This window comes from Cnephaeus nilssonii (genome assembly GCF_951640355.1).
Source record: "Cnephaeus nilssonii genome assembly, chromosome: 2".
Taxonomy (NCBI): domain Eukaryota; kingdom Metazoa; phylum Chordata; class Mammalia; order Chiroptera; family Vespertilionidae; genus Cnephaeus; species Cnephaeus nilssonii.
This window is the reverse complement of record NC_137073.1, coordinates 61,830,086-61,847,520: the sequence shown is the minus strand read 5'-3', so window position 1 is coordinate 61,847,520 and position 17,435 is coordinate 61,830,086. Positions and strand designations below refer to the sequence as shown.

At 39.9% G+C, this 17,435-nt stretch overlaps 1 protein-coding gene across 17 annotated transcripts in view; it reads right to left on the bottom strand.

The window, feature by feature from the left end:
- MCTP1 (multiple C2 and transmembrane domain containing 1) overlaps nucleotides 1–17,435 on the bottom strand; it is a gene marked incomplete at both ends in the record, with an annotated part of 442,947 nt that overhangs the window by 160,098 nt on the left and 265,414 nt on the right. For 16 of the 17 annotated variants that reach the window (XM_079799000.1, XM_079799009.1, XM_079799010.1 and 13 more), the window contains one exon: nucleotides 1,358–1,460. The exons of the other annotated variant lie outside the window; for it this stretch is intronic. In XM_079799000.1, the coding sequence (XP_079655126.1) occupies nucleotides 1,358–1,460 (103 nt within the window). The remainder of the gene's footprint in view (nucleotides 1–1,357; nucleotides 1,461–17,435) is intronic. 17 annotated transcript variants of the gene reach the window in all.

Below are 17,435 nucleotides of genomic sequence, written 5' to 3'. Positions count from 1 at the left end.
TATTACTCTACATAAAATACCACCAGGTTTGATATTAGCAAGAGTCACAATGTAATTAATATAATTTTGTGGGTTTTTAAATTATAATAGGACACCTTTTTGTTTACAGCTCTCATGAAAACATTGAGTTATTTCTGTTGGGTTTATGGTAAAAATTAACTAACACAGAAAACAGAATGGAAAAAATGTAGCATTGATAGCCATTGTACCACCCTAGGATTTAGAAATTAAGTAGTGTTCCATTATGTTCCAAAGACAACATTTGTTAATAAACAACTGTGCAAGCTCTTCATATTTTTGTTTCTGGAAAAATAAGCCCCAATTGTTGACAGCATTTATTCTTTGATCAAACTGTTTACCAAGAAAACATGAATTAAGAGAAGACAAAAATGAATATATTAATTACTGAAAGACTGCAACCACATGTGAGAAAAGGCTTTATCAGGGCACAATCAATTAATGGCTTTGATAATAATCAAACCTATTCATTCAATTATGCATTCCAGAGAAAAACACTCTCCACAACCTTCTTAGGAGTACAAGTCTCCTGACCAGGGCTTTCATCTTTTATAAAAATGAGGAATTCCTTAAAGATAAATTGGTCAGATAATTAAATTTGATTAGTTACTGGTTCTTAAGCAGAGACATTCTAAGACATTAGTAAGAAATTTAGCAATTTTTCAAATACAAAAAACACACACCCTATGCTAGAAAACTTTTAAGAAGCACTTCTTTTGGAGTTTTCCTTTGTTCAGTTTAAAAGCCCAGTTTGGGAACAACATCAACAGCGAATTTAGGGGATACTATAGTGTAGCATTGGCAGCTTTCACAGTACATGATCAGAATGGCTTATAAACTTTTTGAAACAAAAGGAAAATTAACTCACAGGGTGTTTTGGTACCTAGACCAATACTTAATATTCTTATTGTGCTAAAATGCAACAAACCAAAACTAAAGCATCTGCCGGACTGGAGACGGGATTGTTTGCTGATTTGAGCAATGGAACAAATAGAGCTTTGTCCCCTTGGTGTCAGTGCAATCCAGGAGAATTTCAATAGAAAGTATAAAAGGAAGAAGCAGTATGGCAACTCAGCTAAGGGGAGCTAAATCCTTAGTCACATCATATAGAAAGCACAGTTTAAAAAAATATCTGTGAAAACAAAGAAAAATGGCAAACCCTTTCCCCAGGTTTCACTATCAGGACAGTGAGGCAATTATGATATTCATTGTTGCTAGCAAAGGCAGCCCAGATGCATTGAGCTGTTAATCGGTTAAGAATAAATGCACACACAAAATCTCAAAAATAAATATCATTTGGCACCATTTTTGAAATGAGCTCAAGGCAATTACTACTTACAATGTGAAGACTTTGTTCCACTCAGGATTGAGATTTTTGTAGACAGTATGTGTTAGAAGCCTATCATTGTTCAGTTCCACTACACAAAATGGGTCACTTTTACCTACAAGAGATTTGGGGGGGGGGAACATTTTTAGTATAAATAGCACCCACAGCTCAGTGTCATATCATGACTACATCTCTTTTGAAATTTTTTTATAGCAAACAAAAAGTAAAGTACAATTTAAAAAAAAATTAAAACAACATCAAAATACAGTTAGTTGTAACTGGATGATGTTAACCACTGTGACTCAATGAAATTTAGAACCAGGAAAAAAAAAAAAAGCAAAAGAAAGTAAATTGTACAACCAATAGTATTTCAATTTATAATTTTTTACAAAAATAATAATATAATGGCTAGTTATGATGCATGTCCATCCCTATGTCAGTTTTTATTTAATTCTATAGCAACCACTTGAAATGTTCAGGCCCTCTCTTTTTATCCATATATTTTTCAACTCATCTGACTAACTTGTAACTTGTAACAGACATTCTAAACAAGTTGATTTTGGGAAAACTGTTATATTTCAGAATTATAACATTTTAATCTAAGTTAAGATTCTCTTCTAAAATATCTAAGGCATCACAAGAAGGTAAATTAGACACCTCTGAGGCAGAAAAAAATTGGTTATTTGAAACTTAACCTCAACAACCAATCCACATTGTAAAGAGCAGTATTTTTTTTTTCTTTTGTCCACTGAGAGTAAAGGATTTGGAAGTTATCTGTTTACAGCAAGTCTGTTCTTCCATAGTCAAATATCGTCCATTCAGCAATTATATTATGTGATGTCCTCAATATTTTGTAATGTCACGAGCTGTATTATAAGAACCCATAAAGTCAAAGGCTCTATGGGGGCAGCATTAATGATATTACTGCAGCATGTAATTTGTTTGATACCTTATACAAATGACAATGAAATCAATATTTGGACAAAGCTGTTCAGAGGTCATAGTTTTTAAACTACAATATTGATTTAGACTACATAAGAGGTTAATGTGAATATTATTAACTTTAATGATAAAGAATAATTGTTTTAAATGAATTGTGAATTGTAGTCACAGTAGTTTACACTTCTGTGAAAGCTTAAATATCAGTGAAGATTTTCAATTAAATTTTAATAGGAAAGAATTCATTAGCTATCAGTGACAGATAAGCTATGTATTCCCACACAGCAAGTTATTTACTTTCCATGTTATAATTCTTAAAATGAGCCATACAAACTTTGACTCACTTTTAATTTAATTTTATATTAAAAAAGAGATTTAGTATATGTGTGTTAGTTCAGTGGCCTCATACACCCCAGGATAATTGCATAACTTAACATTATGGTAGTCTTCTCAATTTTTGGTCTTGCAAATAATTTTCAATAAAGACTAGACGACTGAAAGTCTTCAAGGTCTGGTGCGAATTTTACCTGTGGTTTAGCATGTTATCTTTTTCTCCCACCTTCATTCCTTTTGCCCTACCAGCAACCATAGTCACACACCATGGAGAATTGTATTTAAAAATAATATTTTATTCATTAAAACACATTGTAATAAGTTTTATTTGGCACATGAACAACTTTATTTTCTCTCATATACTTCATGTACAAGCATAAAAATTCCATTCAAAGAGTTCTCAAAGCCTTTCTTATTCTTAAGACTCATACTAGGTATCTTCTTTCCACCTAGCTTTGTGAGTACTAACTATAGTATAAACAAAAGAGCAGAGAATATAAACTACAACCTCAAATAGTTTATAAAAGTGTTGGAAGGGAAAAAAAGTGTTGGAAGGTTAAAATATATCTACTATAACAATGAGAGAGAAAATTAAAGCCATGTTTATGATGATAGAATTCCTTGTCAAAAGAGTAACTACTTCACTTTAGACAAGACTTTAAATAATTAGCTTTGGAAGCACATACTTAAAATTCAAGTGTAATTCATACTCTCTCTTGGATCTTCTTTGAATTTTTCTCATACATTAATGTTAATCTTAATTCAGTAAAAAAAAATTATATAAAAATAGCAATTTGGGGTATTTTTGTTCCCCCATTTTCACTTGTTTTACTTCAATTACTCTTCTGGTTTATTTCACTCAGTTTTACTTGCCCTCAAGTGATCAACAATATGCAATAGATTCAATCAAAACTGTACCACATCTCCAATAGCAAAACACAAAAACTAACTCCACAGACCAATATCTATGGAGAAAAAGGTACTTTAAACATATACAAGTAGAGGTTGAAAATCTTCATTTGATTTTTTTCACAGGAATTATATTCAGTTGTGTACAACGTTTTCTATTCTTTCAGTTTACCCCATGGAAATTATTTTAAATCACTACCTTCTTTGTTACTGTATCTTTATTTGCTGACAAAAAGAGATCTGGAGATAGTGATTGGCTAAAAGATCTTTTTAAAAAATATATATTTTATTGATTTTTTACAGAGGAAGAGAGAGGGATAGAGAGTTAGAAACATCGATGAGAGAGAAACATGGATCAACTGCCTCCTGCACACTCCCCACTGGGGATGTGCCCGCAACCAAGGTACATGCCCTTGACCAGAATCAAACCTAGGACCCTTCAGTCCACAGGCTGACGCTTTATCCACTGAGCCAAACCGGTTAGGGCTAAACGATCTTAAAGAAACAAAATCTGTTCTTAATGTTTAACACTTCCCACATCTTGTTAAGAAACAAATATATTTATCTAACCCTATGCCCACAAGGCAGTGGCTATTCACATTTTCTTAGTTGATTATTTCTCAAAACTATTCCTAGGGAAAACCAGTATTAGTCATCTATCATCACATTACTTAACTCTCTGTCACTCTTTTCTATTGGAATAAAGGTGTTAAAGTAAGAGAGACCAAAATAATAGTTTGAGCACCTACTGGCGCCACTTCTCAGTCAGTTTGCTATTCTAATTTCCAGTGTCATGCTATCATTATCAAAAATATTGTCCTATCTGCACTTATCTTATAACTTGAAATGGGTAAGCAATATAATTTTTAAGAGGCCATGTCAGTAGACACTCTGTGGAATATAATGGTACTTACATCTTTTTAAGAGAGTCTTTGCCTAAGATAGACCAAATTCCTATTTAACATGGCTTTCATTTACACTGATTTTTCTCAATCTAAAATCCATAATTCTTAAGGTGCTTAGAGTCTTATGAAAGGCTGAACTCTGGTCAGTGACATGAACAATCCTGGAAAATGCTGCCATTTTACTCTTCTCTGAAACTTTATTTTCAAGTTTAATACCTTTGATGTCTTTCCAGAGCTTACAGGTTAAAACCCATTGTATGGCATGGGAGATAGCCTTTCAGCCTTATTTCCAATCTCAAGATCTTTACAGCCCCTCACCTGAGCTACACCACACTTTTCAAATCCTCAAACACTCCATGTACTTCCAAGAGCACCGGGCAAGGCAGTGAAGTTCAAAGCGAGAGGCCAGTGGTCTGGGGGGAAAGGCCTAAATACAGAAGCTGAACAAACTGGGATTGAACATGATCCTGGGCCTGTTCCCTTATGTGAAAAGTAGTGACAGTAATGGCTCTTTGCAGAGATAATACTTAGAATATAACTAGCAGAATGTCTGGCACATTAGCAGGGCATCAATAAATAAGAGCTTTAAGTAATTATCTTTTTAAGCAGAAATATTTAAAACATAAAAATGTGCCTTAAAGTACAAAAAATAACAGGGAATAACTCATATTTTGAGTTAAATCTATTCAAAAGAGTAAACATTTGTAAAATATTTTACAAAAAAATAGCAAATAAAGAGCAATTATAATGCTTATCATTATAATAATTGCAAACATTTACTGGGTTTTATATTATTATAAGCCCAACATTATGTTACGTTCATTTGCTTGAAGATTTTATGACTACTCCATGGGAAAGGAACTTTTACTATCCCCATTTTACACATGAGGAAACTGAGGCTGGGAGACTATGTAACTCACCAGGTCACAGGTTGTAAGTAGTGGAGCTGTTTTTAAATCCAGGTCTATCTGACCTTCAAAGCCTTTGCCCTACCCCTATGGTCCATGTTTCCTACAATGAAATATATTTAAATGCAAGTCACTAGGCAATACGTTTCCCAATAGCTATGTCATAACTTAATAGTTAGTAGGCCACACACGGGAAGAAGTGGCTAACATTTTTATCATAGACTAGAGGCCCAGTGCATGATTGAATCATGCACATGTGGGGGGGGGGGGAGCTGGGTGCCTGAGCGGATAGGCACCCAGCTCCCATGCTTTTGCTTTTGATCGCTGGTGCACCAGGCGATCACGGGGGAGCTGGGTGCCTGTCCGCTGGTGCACCAGCCCTTTCAGAAGCCTCCAGCGCGGCGGAGGCTTCTGAAAGGCCTGGTGCCTGAGCGGACAGGCACCCAGCTCCCACGCTTTTGCTTTTGATCGCGGGGGAGCTGAGTGCCTGTCCGCTGGTGCACCAGGCCTTTCAGAAGCCTCCGCCCCGCCGGAGGCTTCTGAAAGGCCTGTTGCCTGAGTGGACAGGCACCCAGCTTCCCCGCTTTTGATGGTCCATGGTGAGACGTGAGCTCGCTGCCCCAGAGGCCCCTTCTGTGCCACAGCACAGCCATGGCGCAGATGCTGAGCTCGAGCCGCCGCTGGCGACGCAAGCTCAGCATCCTGCCAGCCCAATCGGCCACCCTGGCCACCCCAAGTCCCGCCCCCCCACGCCTCCTGGCCAATCGCGGGCATAGCAAAGGTACGGTTAATTTGCATATTTGTCTATTATTAGGTAGGATTCATTTATTCAACAAATACTACTTATCATGTATCAGGCAGTGTTCTATGTGTTGAGGAGATATAAGTACATAAAACAATTAAAAAGCAACAACCCTGGATTCATGAAGTTTACCTTCGGAAAGAAGATAGATAATGAATAACATTTTAGAGGGTATTATAAGGTGATAAATACTATAGAGAAAAATAAAAATGGGAAGGATGATGAGAAGTGCTGGTATGTATGTGCAGTTTTTAAAGGGGCTGCCAAAGAAGGTCTCATTGACCAAGTGACATGGGCAAAGAATGAAGGAGGCAGGAAATGAGCCTTGGGTTACCTAGAGGAACAGGTCATGGAAAATGACTGTGTCTGATGGTTCTAGGAATAACCAGGAAGCCAGTGTGACTGGAGGAATGGATTGTGACAGGGACAACGATAGATGACATGTTCATAGAGGTCCGAGGAGGATGGCAGGCCTCTGTAGAATATGGCTATCACTCTAAGTGGAAGGGGAAGCTCTTGGAGGGCCCTAAGCTGATGCGTGACATGATCTGATGTCTGCTATTTGGAGAATAGGTAGAGCGAGGGCAATGGGGGTGTCAAGGAGAAGTGTTAGGAGGCTACTGCAATAATATGTGATGTGTAGTAATTAGATTCTGGACATATTTTGAAGGTAAAACTAACAGGATTTGCAAATGTCAATATTGAAGAATCTATTATGCCTGATACTATTATTTGGAGATTAAAAAACACACATAATTCATTGACCTTAGCCAAACCGGTGGTTTTTTTTTTCCCATGGTCGAGATGTATTCAACAAAGTACATAAACTAGATATCTAAAATCTGACAAAGAGGAAAAGTAGCCAATTTTACATTGCCTTCTATTTATCTCTTCCATATAAAAAGTTATCTTTTTACAGGTATCAGTAATGGATGCCAAGATTATGTCATTATACAGTGTGTTATTTTTGACCAATTTAGAAACTATCCTTTTGCCACTGCATGATTCAAAGGCAATAAAATTAACAGCAATTTCAACCAAAATAGTGGTAAACGTACAATACTGAATTCTATAAACTTACTACTAAAAAGTATACACTACAGTTTTATTTTTGAAAAGTGGCTACACACAGTTAATGTGCTTATCTGGTTTGCTAAATGATGCTTTAAATGACTGGCTTTTCAGTTCCTAAATTTTGCAGCCCCGATTATGTGCCACTTAAACAAATGCAAACAATCACAGAAATACCAGTGATGGATTTAACCATTAATTATCTCCTTAATTATTCCTTCCTTTCATCCTTTTATCATTCCAGTTAGACCCTGTGCTATGCTGCATTGCTTGCTGATAGAGGGAGGTTGACTACGGGATGGAGTGTTGATGGCTAACAAAGTGCATTGTTCTCTGTAAAGCTCTAGAACAGAGGTGGGGAAACTTTTTTGATGCCAGGGGCCATTTAGATATTTATAACATCATTTGCAGGCCATACAAAATTATCAACTTAAAAATTAGCCTGCCCTATTTGGTCAAACATTTGTTTCACTCGCCCCTAATGCCTTGGCAGGGCCAGGCCAGGCCAAATGATTTCACGGGCCTTATGTGGCCCGAGGGCTGGACAGTCCCCTCCCCTGCTCTAGAGAGTGATACAATGCCATGCTCTGTAATGTTTTTATTCAAAGCAGTGTGGCTAGGGGTGCAAAATAATAAAGGCAGCATCCAAAATTGGTATTTTGTTTCTGATAATTTTTGGCTATTTAAAGAGCCTACATGTATGGGAATACCGATTACATAATCTCTGTTTTCCTCTTACTCATTCTTGTCATAAGACTAAAGAAGCAGACCCATGAGTACCGACTGGATCTTCCTTAACGTCCACCGTTTTAGCCCAAAAGTGCCTACTCCTGCCCTTTGTAGTACATGAAACTGGGGATTTTGGTTTGGATGCAATATAGGAGATGCTGCAGTGCTGGGTGAGGATGAGGGCAGTGGGGCTGATCTCAGGAAGTGCTCTGACAGCTAGAACAGAATCTTAGCTTTCCTTGAGAACATGGCAATTTTCCATGTTGACAAATTTCTGGGAAGAAATAGGAATACCTTGTGAAGCATTAATTACTTACTGTCTTCTCTTTATCCTACCCCAGAATTATAAGTATAATTAAGACATAGTCCAACCTTCAAGGCATGATAGACATACAAATACACAATTATAAAGCCGGGTTGTAAGCACTTTAATAAAGGTAAGTGAAGGGTTTAAGGGCAGCGAGGAGAAGGAAGCGTCTCAGGCTCTAATACTAGAACAGGAAGGGGAAAGAAAGGGAAGACTTTTCCCCACGGGAGATGACTCTGGTGATCTGTGGTGATTACACATCCCTAGCACTAGCAATTTTAGAAGTGAAGGACAATTATATAAAAACAAGATTAACAATTTATAATCAGGGATATTTAGCTTAAATCTATTTGTGTGTCCTTTTAATTGGGTCTCTATAATTCAAATACACAAAACTATTTTTTTTCTTTAGATGTTTTTATAGGTGAAAAACTCCCATGGGAATTAATATTGGAAAGATACTTTTTTTTTTTTACCCTAACTCATAAAACTAAATCTATAACAGATTTTAAAGCATATCCTCTATTATCTCAATTCTTCTGATGGTGAAAAGGCACTCCTACAACAATAAAAACAAATGTCAGAATTGTCTCCAATGGGCATCCTTTCTGGCAAACTTCAAAACGGCCTTGAGGATTAGATGAGGTGCACGGACTGGCTAATTCTCTCTCACTGTTTAGCCCTTGATCTTTGAGGTCACAACACTGACACACTTATAAAGAACTGTGGGAAAGTCTGTACCACCCCTGCTTGATTGCTACCTGTTTTATGGGCAAGTGAATGACTTCAGTTTGTGCAAACTGCTGGTTTGAACATTAAAGTCACTCAAAAGATACTGAATGATAGTCTTACTCCCAGAATAGAAAGTTAATCCTGATCCGTCAGTAGTGGGCTTTGTCCAGGGTCATTTTGCTGCTGGAGGATGTGATGTATTATAAAAATGTGTGTGTGTGGGGTGGAGGAACCCAGTGACCATCTTCTTGTTGCCATGTCTCTGTAAACACAGAAGGTTTTGAGCAGCTTGGAAAGCAATTCATACCCATGGGGGCCTTTTATTTTGGGCCCACCTTGCACAAACTAAGCTCTGTGGTTTAATTTCCTTAGTTGCCACAGTTTGACTTAGCTATACTTTAATTTTTAAAAAAATTATAATCAAGGTTGCCATCTGTCCTTTCTACAAACTGGAATTTCAACCATAACATGTACCAAAGTGATAGGTGAGGAAATTCCATAGGACCCACCAGAACAAAAAACAGTGTATGTTGGAGACATCTTCCAACCCTCCCCTTATCACAGGAGTGGGGGCTTTGACTTTAGCCCTTTTCACTGTCTGACCTATACATATTTTAAATGTCTCATTGGTAGAATTACATTAACTGATATTCTTCCCTAGGTTCCCAGTGGATCTGATTCAGAGACTGGATAATAATAATAGAGCTGTTGCCCTAGCCAGTTTAGCTCAATGGATAGAGTGTCAGCCTGCAGACTGAAAGGTCTTGGGTTCGATTCTGGCCAAGGGCACATGCCCAGGTTACGGGCTCAACTCCCAGTAGGGGGAGTGCACAAAGCAGCTGATCAATGATTTTCTCATCATTGATGTTTCTATCTCTCTCTCCCTCTCAATTCCTCTCTGAAATCAATAAAAATATATTTAAACTAGATGCCCGATGCACGAAGATTCGTGCGGAATGGGCCTTCCTTACCCTGGCTGCTGGCATAGCCTTTGCTCCCAGCCCGGAGCCCCCTTTCTGCCTTCGCTCTGCCAGGAGCCGCCTTTCTGCCTTCCCATGCTGCCCAGAGGCCCCGAGCGGCTGGGGCGGTGCAAAATGCCTGCATCGTCGCCATGGCAATGATGCAAGCGTCCCGCCCCCAGCGGCTGGGCACCTGTGTATGCAAATTAACCTGCCATCTTTGTTGTGTTAATTTGCATCCTCACTCCTGATTGGCTGGTGGGCATCGCGAAGGTACAGTCAATTTGCAACTTTCTCTTTTATTAGTGTAGATAATAATAATAATAATAATAATAATAATAATAATAATAATAGAGCTTCTCTTTTCTCACTAAATCATGAGCAGGTTTCACTGTGGCAGGAAAATTGACCCCCTAGAGTTGAGGCTATTGGCCCACTAGATCTAATCCATCTTTTTTCATATTGAAGATTTTGTAATGCCCTCCCGACTATCATGAAATAAAATAAAACTATTCATATATGATTTCAATATTTTTAAAAAATATATTTTATTGATTTTTTTACAGAGAGGAAGGGAGAGGGATAGAGAGTTAGAAACATCAGTGAGAGAGAATCATCGATCAGCTGCCTCCTGCACACCTACTGGGGATGTGCCCGCAACCAAGGTACATGCCCTTGACCGGAATCGAACTCAGGACCCTTCAGTCCGTAGGCCGATGCTCTATCCACTGAGCCAAACTGGTCAGGGCTATGATTTCAATATTTAATAGAATGCCTTAATGCTATTATAAAGGAGGACAAAATAAAAAGTTGACTATAATAAAACTATATATTGATTTATTTAACAAGTGTTTATTGAGTGTCTACTATGTGACTGGCCATGTGAACAAAAAAGGGAAAGTCTCTGGCCCTGGCCAGGTGGCTCAGTTGGTTGTAGTGTCATCCCATGAACCAATAGGTTACGAGTTCAACCCCAGGTCAGGGTGGGTACAGGCGGCAACCAAGTAATGTTTCTCTCTCACATCAATGTTTTTCTCTCTCTCCCTTTCTTACTCTCTAAATATCAATTTTTAAAAAAGGAAAGGTCTCTGGTTTCTTGGAATTTACTTGTAGTGGTGAGGAAAGAGAAAGAGAATAAATATCATAGGTAGATTATGTTGTATGTTAAAGAGTGATACATGTTAATGCAAAACAGAAAAAAATAGAACAGGATAAGGGGTTTGAAGAATGTTGAGGAGGGGCACAGTTTATAAATTTAATTAGGGTGGTTGGAATAGGCCTCAATAATAAATTCATGACATGTTAACATCAGAGTGATCAAATATTATATAGCCTTTGAAAAATTCTATTGCACACTCATAAGAGAATGACAGTGAAAAAAAAAAGCAAAGAACATCTTAGTCTTATTATGAAAATAGTTGTGACTTTGGAAGAGTCTTGTGGATTGCCACACTTTGAGAACCATGACAAAGAACAATGAAAATAAAGCTTCATGTAAATATGAGTTCATTTCCCCTGGAATCTAGAAAATAGCTGCAAAAGAATATTTATAGTATTGTGTGTAACTAGATGCATTCTTGAGTCTTAGAATTGAATCATCTTGGTATATGTTTGGAAGCTTGAAATTTATGACAAAAGACTAAGAAATACAATGAAATAGATAAGAAACTTGAAAAGTAAGAAAAGGAAGACTATGGAATCTATAAAATTGAGGAGAGACTATGAAGAAATTATGTCTAAGCTTTTAAGAGTCTAGATAAATTATGGTAAAATGTTTGAATACTTCATTTTCAATTAATATTTAATATAGAAATGATATTCAAGTATTTGTTCCAAGATTAGGAACACAAACATTGTTTGGTCTAAAATGATTATAAAAATATATTACAAGCTCCTTTGTCTTTACAAGCTCTTGTAGATACGTTAGGACCTACAGTAAATATATATTCAATTAGGTGCTCCACAGAAAAGTATGATGTTTCAGATAATCTTCCCCATACGTAATTAGCTGAAGAGATCTATTGCAGTGAAATAAAATTCTTTAAACTTACTATATCAAGTAATTAAATCTTTATATATTTTGGGGCAATAAAGTTGAAAATTGTCATCTGTCAAGCTTTGTCATTAGAATGATATCTTTGTCGTTTTGAATTCTCTTCTACATAATATGCATTCACTCAGGAGTTATTCATCTTGGCACCTACTGCAAAATCTCAGATTCTGAGGGCCAGGAGAGCAGCCTTAGAAGCCAAGTTCAAAGGTCATCTAGGGTTTGAACCTCTCTGCAACCATGAAGTCATACAGGCTCTGCTTCAACAGTTCCAGTGACGAGGAAATAAACACCTCCACAGGAGTATTCTGATCTAGTTTTTGGCAATTATCACTTTTGAGAAATGCTTCTTTACATTGTGCACAATGTACCTTTTATTTATTCTATGACTTTCCCACTGTAATAACTTTTAAGTTTAAATAAATTAATGGGTGTAAAGTGGGGCACAGCATCTGTTACTTAGTATCTGACTAATGGTCATTACCCACCCTCCTGTACTAGTTAGCGTGGATGCCTTGCTGAGCATATATTCTAACTACCTTCTAGCATCTCTTCAGAACTAGAGAGGCCACAAAGGCCAAAGTGACATTTCTAGGCTTTCTTGCAGCTGGGGTTGCAGGTGTAACTTAGGTTGTACCCATCAGATATACCACTAAGATTAGACATTCGACTCAGTTAACTGGGCATTTTGTAGCTGCAGACAGAAAGCAGGAATAATGTAAAAAGTTGTAATGGTGTCTTCCCAGCATGCGAATGTAAACAAGTTACTTAGCCTCTCCACATCTCAGTTTTCTAATTTGTAAAGTGGGAATAACAATAGTATCTAATTAGGTTATTATGAGATTAATTGTGATAATCCTTTTTCCAAGTTTGGGGTAGTGTCTACATGTGATAAGGGCTCCCAATCATTGTGTTAATTAAATTAGTTTGGGGTAGTGTCTGACATGTGATAAAGGTTCAACAAATGTTAGTTGTTGTTACTATTATTATTATCATTTTCCTTTAACTATTCTCAATAGAGTTGGCTTTAAACACTAGATATCCCAATTGAGAATATATTCAGGTTAGTTTGTCAATATCCTTCTTTAAAGATGAAGAGCTTCCAAAACTAAATTCATACCACAGTGCATCTGATGAGTCCAGAAGAGAGTATCATTATCAACGTTGCCTTTTTATTCAATGTAACAAAACTGATGCATGTGTAATTCACTCTCATGGAGTTTAAACTTAATTCTCCCTAGCCAGTTTTGCTCAGTGGATAGAGCGTCCGCCTGCAAACAGAAAGGTCCCAGGTTCGATTCCGGACAAGGGCACATGCCGGGGTTGTGGGCTCAAACCCCAATGTGGAGTGTGTAGGAGGCAGCCAATCATTGAGTCTCTCTCATCATTGATGTTGCTATCTCTCTCTCCCTCTCCCTTCCTCTCTGAAATCAATAAAAATACATTCTTTAAAAAAACACCTTAATTCAAACCCTAAAATGTTTTCTATGTTTCCTACTGTTAAAACAAGACATCACTGTTTTGTACCCAGTTAAAACTTTGATTTGTGTTTTTGTTTATTTATGTATAGTTGTTATACAATTTTATATTGGTTATATTAGTTTCAAGTGTACAATATAGTGATTTTCATACCTTAAAATGTGATCACTCCACTAATTCTAGTAATCATTTGTTACCATGTAAACTTGACACAGTATTATTGACTATATTCATTTGTACTTTTTAATAATCATCTTGTTGATCTAAGCCTATTTATTTCAGTCTGAATTAAGCCTGTTATATAATTTTATATATAGAGATAGATATACAATACATATAATACACATATATAGATTGGTCTCATATCAAATGAATTAACTATCCTCTCAGCAAGTTCGATAAAGAAGCAGCCAATTATCTCCTCAAAGTCATTAGTAAATAGATTTAACAGGTTAGACCAGTGGTCGGCAAACTCATTAGTCAACAGAGCCAAATATCAACAGTACAACGATTGAAATTTCTTTTGAGAGCCAAATTTTTTAAACTTAAACTTCTTCTAACGCCACTTCTTCAAAATAGACTCGCCCAGGCCGTGGTATTTTGTGGAAGAGCCACACTCAAGGGGCCAAAGAGCCACATGTGGCTCGCGAGCCACAGTTTGCCGACCACGGGGTTAGACCAAAGACAGGGCCCTGTATTCCTGTGCTTGGCATTCCCACTGACATCAACCCATTCATATAACCACTCTTTGGGTTTGACTGTTTATGTGTCTAACTATCCTATCTAATAAAAGGGTAATATGCAAATTGACCATACCTCCACTACACACACAAGCCATGCCCACCAGCCAATCAGGAGTGAGTATGCAAATTAACCCAACCAAGATGGCTGCAGCCACGGAGAGAGCAGGAGGCTTGGCTTTCCCCGGCAATGGAGGAAGCCAAGCTTTCCACCTGCCCTGGCCGGCCCAGGCCTCCGCTCAAGGCTACAAAGTTTCAATTATAGAAGATAAATAAATCCCAACAAAAATGGCGGCAGCCATGGAGCTGGAGAGAACAGGAGGCTTGGGTTGCCCCAGTGATGGAGGAAGCCAAGCTTCTGCAGCCCTGGCCTGCCTTGGCCTCTGCTCAAGGCTACAAAGTTTCAATTATACAAGATAAATAAATCCCAACAAAAATGGCTGCGGCCACGGAGCAAGCAGGAGGCTTGGCTCCGCTCAAGGCTACAAAGTTTCAATTATAGAAGATAAATAAATCCCAGATACCAGGGCCTCCACTTGGGTCGCCAGGGGGCGTGGCTGGCCTGCAAACCACCACAGGCCCCTAACCCAGGCCATCCCATGCCCCAAAGGGAACCCCCACCCTGATCCAGGACACGCTTCAGGGCAAACCAGCCAGCCCCCACCCATTCACCAGACCTCTATCCTATCTAATCCTATGTAATAAAAGAATAATATGCAAATTGACCATCACTCCAACAAACAAGATGGCTGCCCCCATGTGAACACAAGATGGCCAACACAAGATGGCCAGCAGGGCAGGGCAGTTGGGAGGGACCAGGACTATAAGGGAGAGCAGTTGGGGGTGATCAAGCCTGCAGGGGAGGGCAGTTGGGGGGGACCAGGCTAGCAGAGGAGGGAAGTTGGGGGCGACCGGGCCTGCAGGGAAGGGCAGTTGGGGGGGACTCAGGCCTGCAGGGGAGGGCAGTTAGGGGTGACCAGGCCTGCAGGGGAGAGCAGTTAGGGGTGACCAGGCCCGCAGGGGAGGGCAGTTAGAGGCAAACAGGCTGGCAGGGGAGTGGTTAGGGGGTGATCAGACTGGCAGGCAGAAGCAGTTAGGGGCAATCAGGAAGGCAGGCAGGCGAGGAGTTGGGAGCCAGCAGTCCTGGATTGTGAGAGGGATGTCTGACTGCCTGTTTAGGCCCGATCCAGGTAGGATCGGGCCTAAACGGGCAGTCGGACATCCCTTGAGGGGTTCCAGATTGGAGAGGGTGTAGCCTGGGCTGAGGGACACCCCCCCATGCATGAATTTCATGCACCGGGCCTCTAGTACTATCATATAATCCAAATGTTCTTGTAGTAAATTTTTTTTTCAGATGCTCTCTGCAGCATTTTCCAAATCCAATTTTCTAGGAGAGGCATTGTTTATTTATACAACTATATCATAATGTAACAAAATATAAATTATAGTTTAATTTTAAACCATGGTTCTAACATCTGAAAGCATTTCTTCAAGCACTGAGTGAAATCCTGGCACTAGCCCTCTAAAGCAAATTAGCAATTCTCTATTTCTTTACTCAGAGGATCATTTTATAATCTTAGTTCCACAGAACTCAATTAATTATTTTATAGTATTTCTCCTCCCCTCATTTCCCACTGATAGTGGGACCACCACTTTTTCAGCCCGTAGTCCTTCACCTCTGGAACATATCAAATCCAATTATTAATCTCTGTTGTCATCCTACCTATTCTTCCAGAGCAGTATCTTCAAACCATGTGACCTGCATTGGAGTCACACATGATTTCTGCAATTCCCTGTAAAACACTAGTTCATACGCAGGCCTCACCAGTCTTTGTGTTAAATTAACATTTTAATTCCTCTTTTCACAAATATTTTATATCAACTGTTAGGACACTTTTGCATTTCTATAATTAGATTATGATTATATAAACGTAATTATAAAAATGAAGCAACTTTTATATCTATGTGGTGATATAAAATAATGAAAACAACGATTTGTTTTCTTTACTTTTAATTCTTTGGTTAGTCTCATTCTTAGGAAAGAAATTTATATAGTATTAAGATATTTAACATATATGTGTGTGATATTATTGTCTTCTAAATTAGGTATATTATAATGATAAAAACGTCAGGTGTTGGATTTTTTGATGCATTATAAATTGGATGAGATTTCTTCTCAAAGTATACTATGCGTTTTATAGTCTTGTCAATAAGCTTAATTATTAAAAAGCAAACAGCAACATATATAAAAGCTTAAGCAACCGTTACGAGGGAATGACTGGAATGACCAGACACTATGATGCACACTGACCACCAGGGCGCAGATGCTCAATGCAGGAGCTGCCCCCGGTCCGCAGGCCCCGATCACCAATGGGACCTGCCGGCCAACCTCCCATGGTCCCTCCCTCCAGCTGGCAGGCCCCCACCGCCTGATTAGGGCCGGGCCCCAGGCTGGGACTAGGAACCGGGGGTGGGTGGCAGCAGACATGGCTCCTTTCCTAGGGGGGCCGAAGGCCAGATCCCTCCTCAGGGCCGGCGGCCAACCTCCCGGGTCCCTCCCCCCCCCCCCCCCCCCCCCCCGGCTGGCAGGCTCCAATCGGCCTGCCGCCCTCCCGCCATGGTGGCGGTTGGCCCCTCCCTCCGGCCCGCAGGCCCTGATCACCTGATCAGGGCTGGGCCTCAGGCTGGGATGGGGAACTGGGGGTGGGTGGTGGCAACCAACCTCCCGCAGTGCCCAGGCAGGGGACTGTGACCTCTCACCGGCTACTTGGGGGCGGGGGTGACAGGGAGGGAGGTGTGGTGAGAATGCAGGGTGTCCACCGAGCTTGCTCTCACTCTCCCTGTTACCCTCTCCCAGGATGCCAGGGCTCGCATGCCTGGCAAGCCCCTACGCTCAGGGGCTGGGTGCCCATGAGGAGCCCGCCCTGCCCTGGTGGCCTCGGCCCGATCAGGCTCAGCCTCCGCCCCGACCCCGGGCTCTGGCTGAGGCCCCGGCCAGGGTGCCAAGCGTGCTCACGGTCGCGGCCTCGGAGCGGGTGCCACGCCAGGTCCCTCCCTCTCCACCTGCAGACCCTCTCCAGCTGCCTGCCCCACGCTCACCACTCCTTGGAGTAGAGCTGCAGCTGCCGCTCCTGCTGCTTCTTCCAGATAAACACCACGGAGGGCAGCAGGCGTGGGCGCAGGATGCGGGGACACCTGCTGCCACCCGCCGCGCAGGAGCTGGTCTG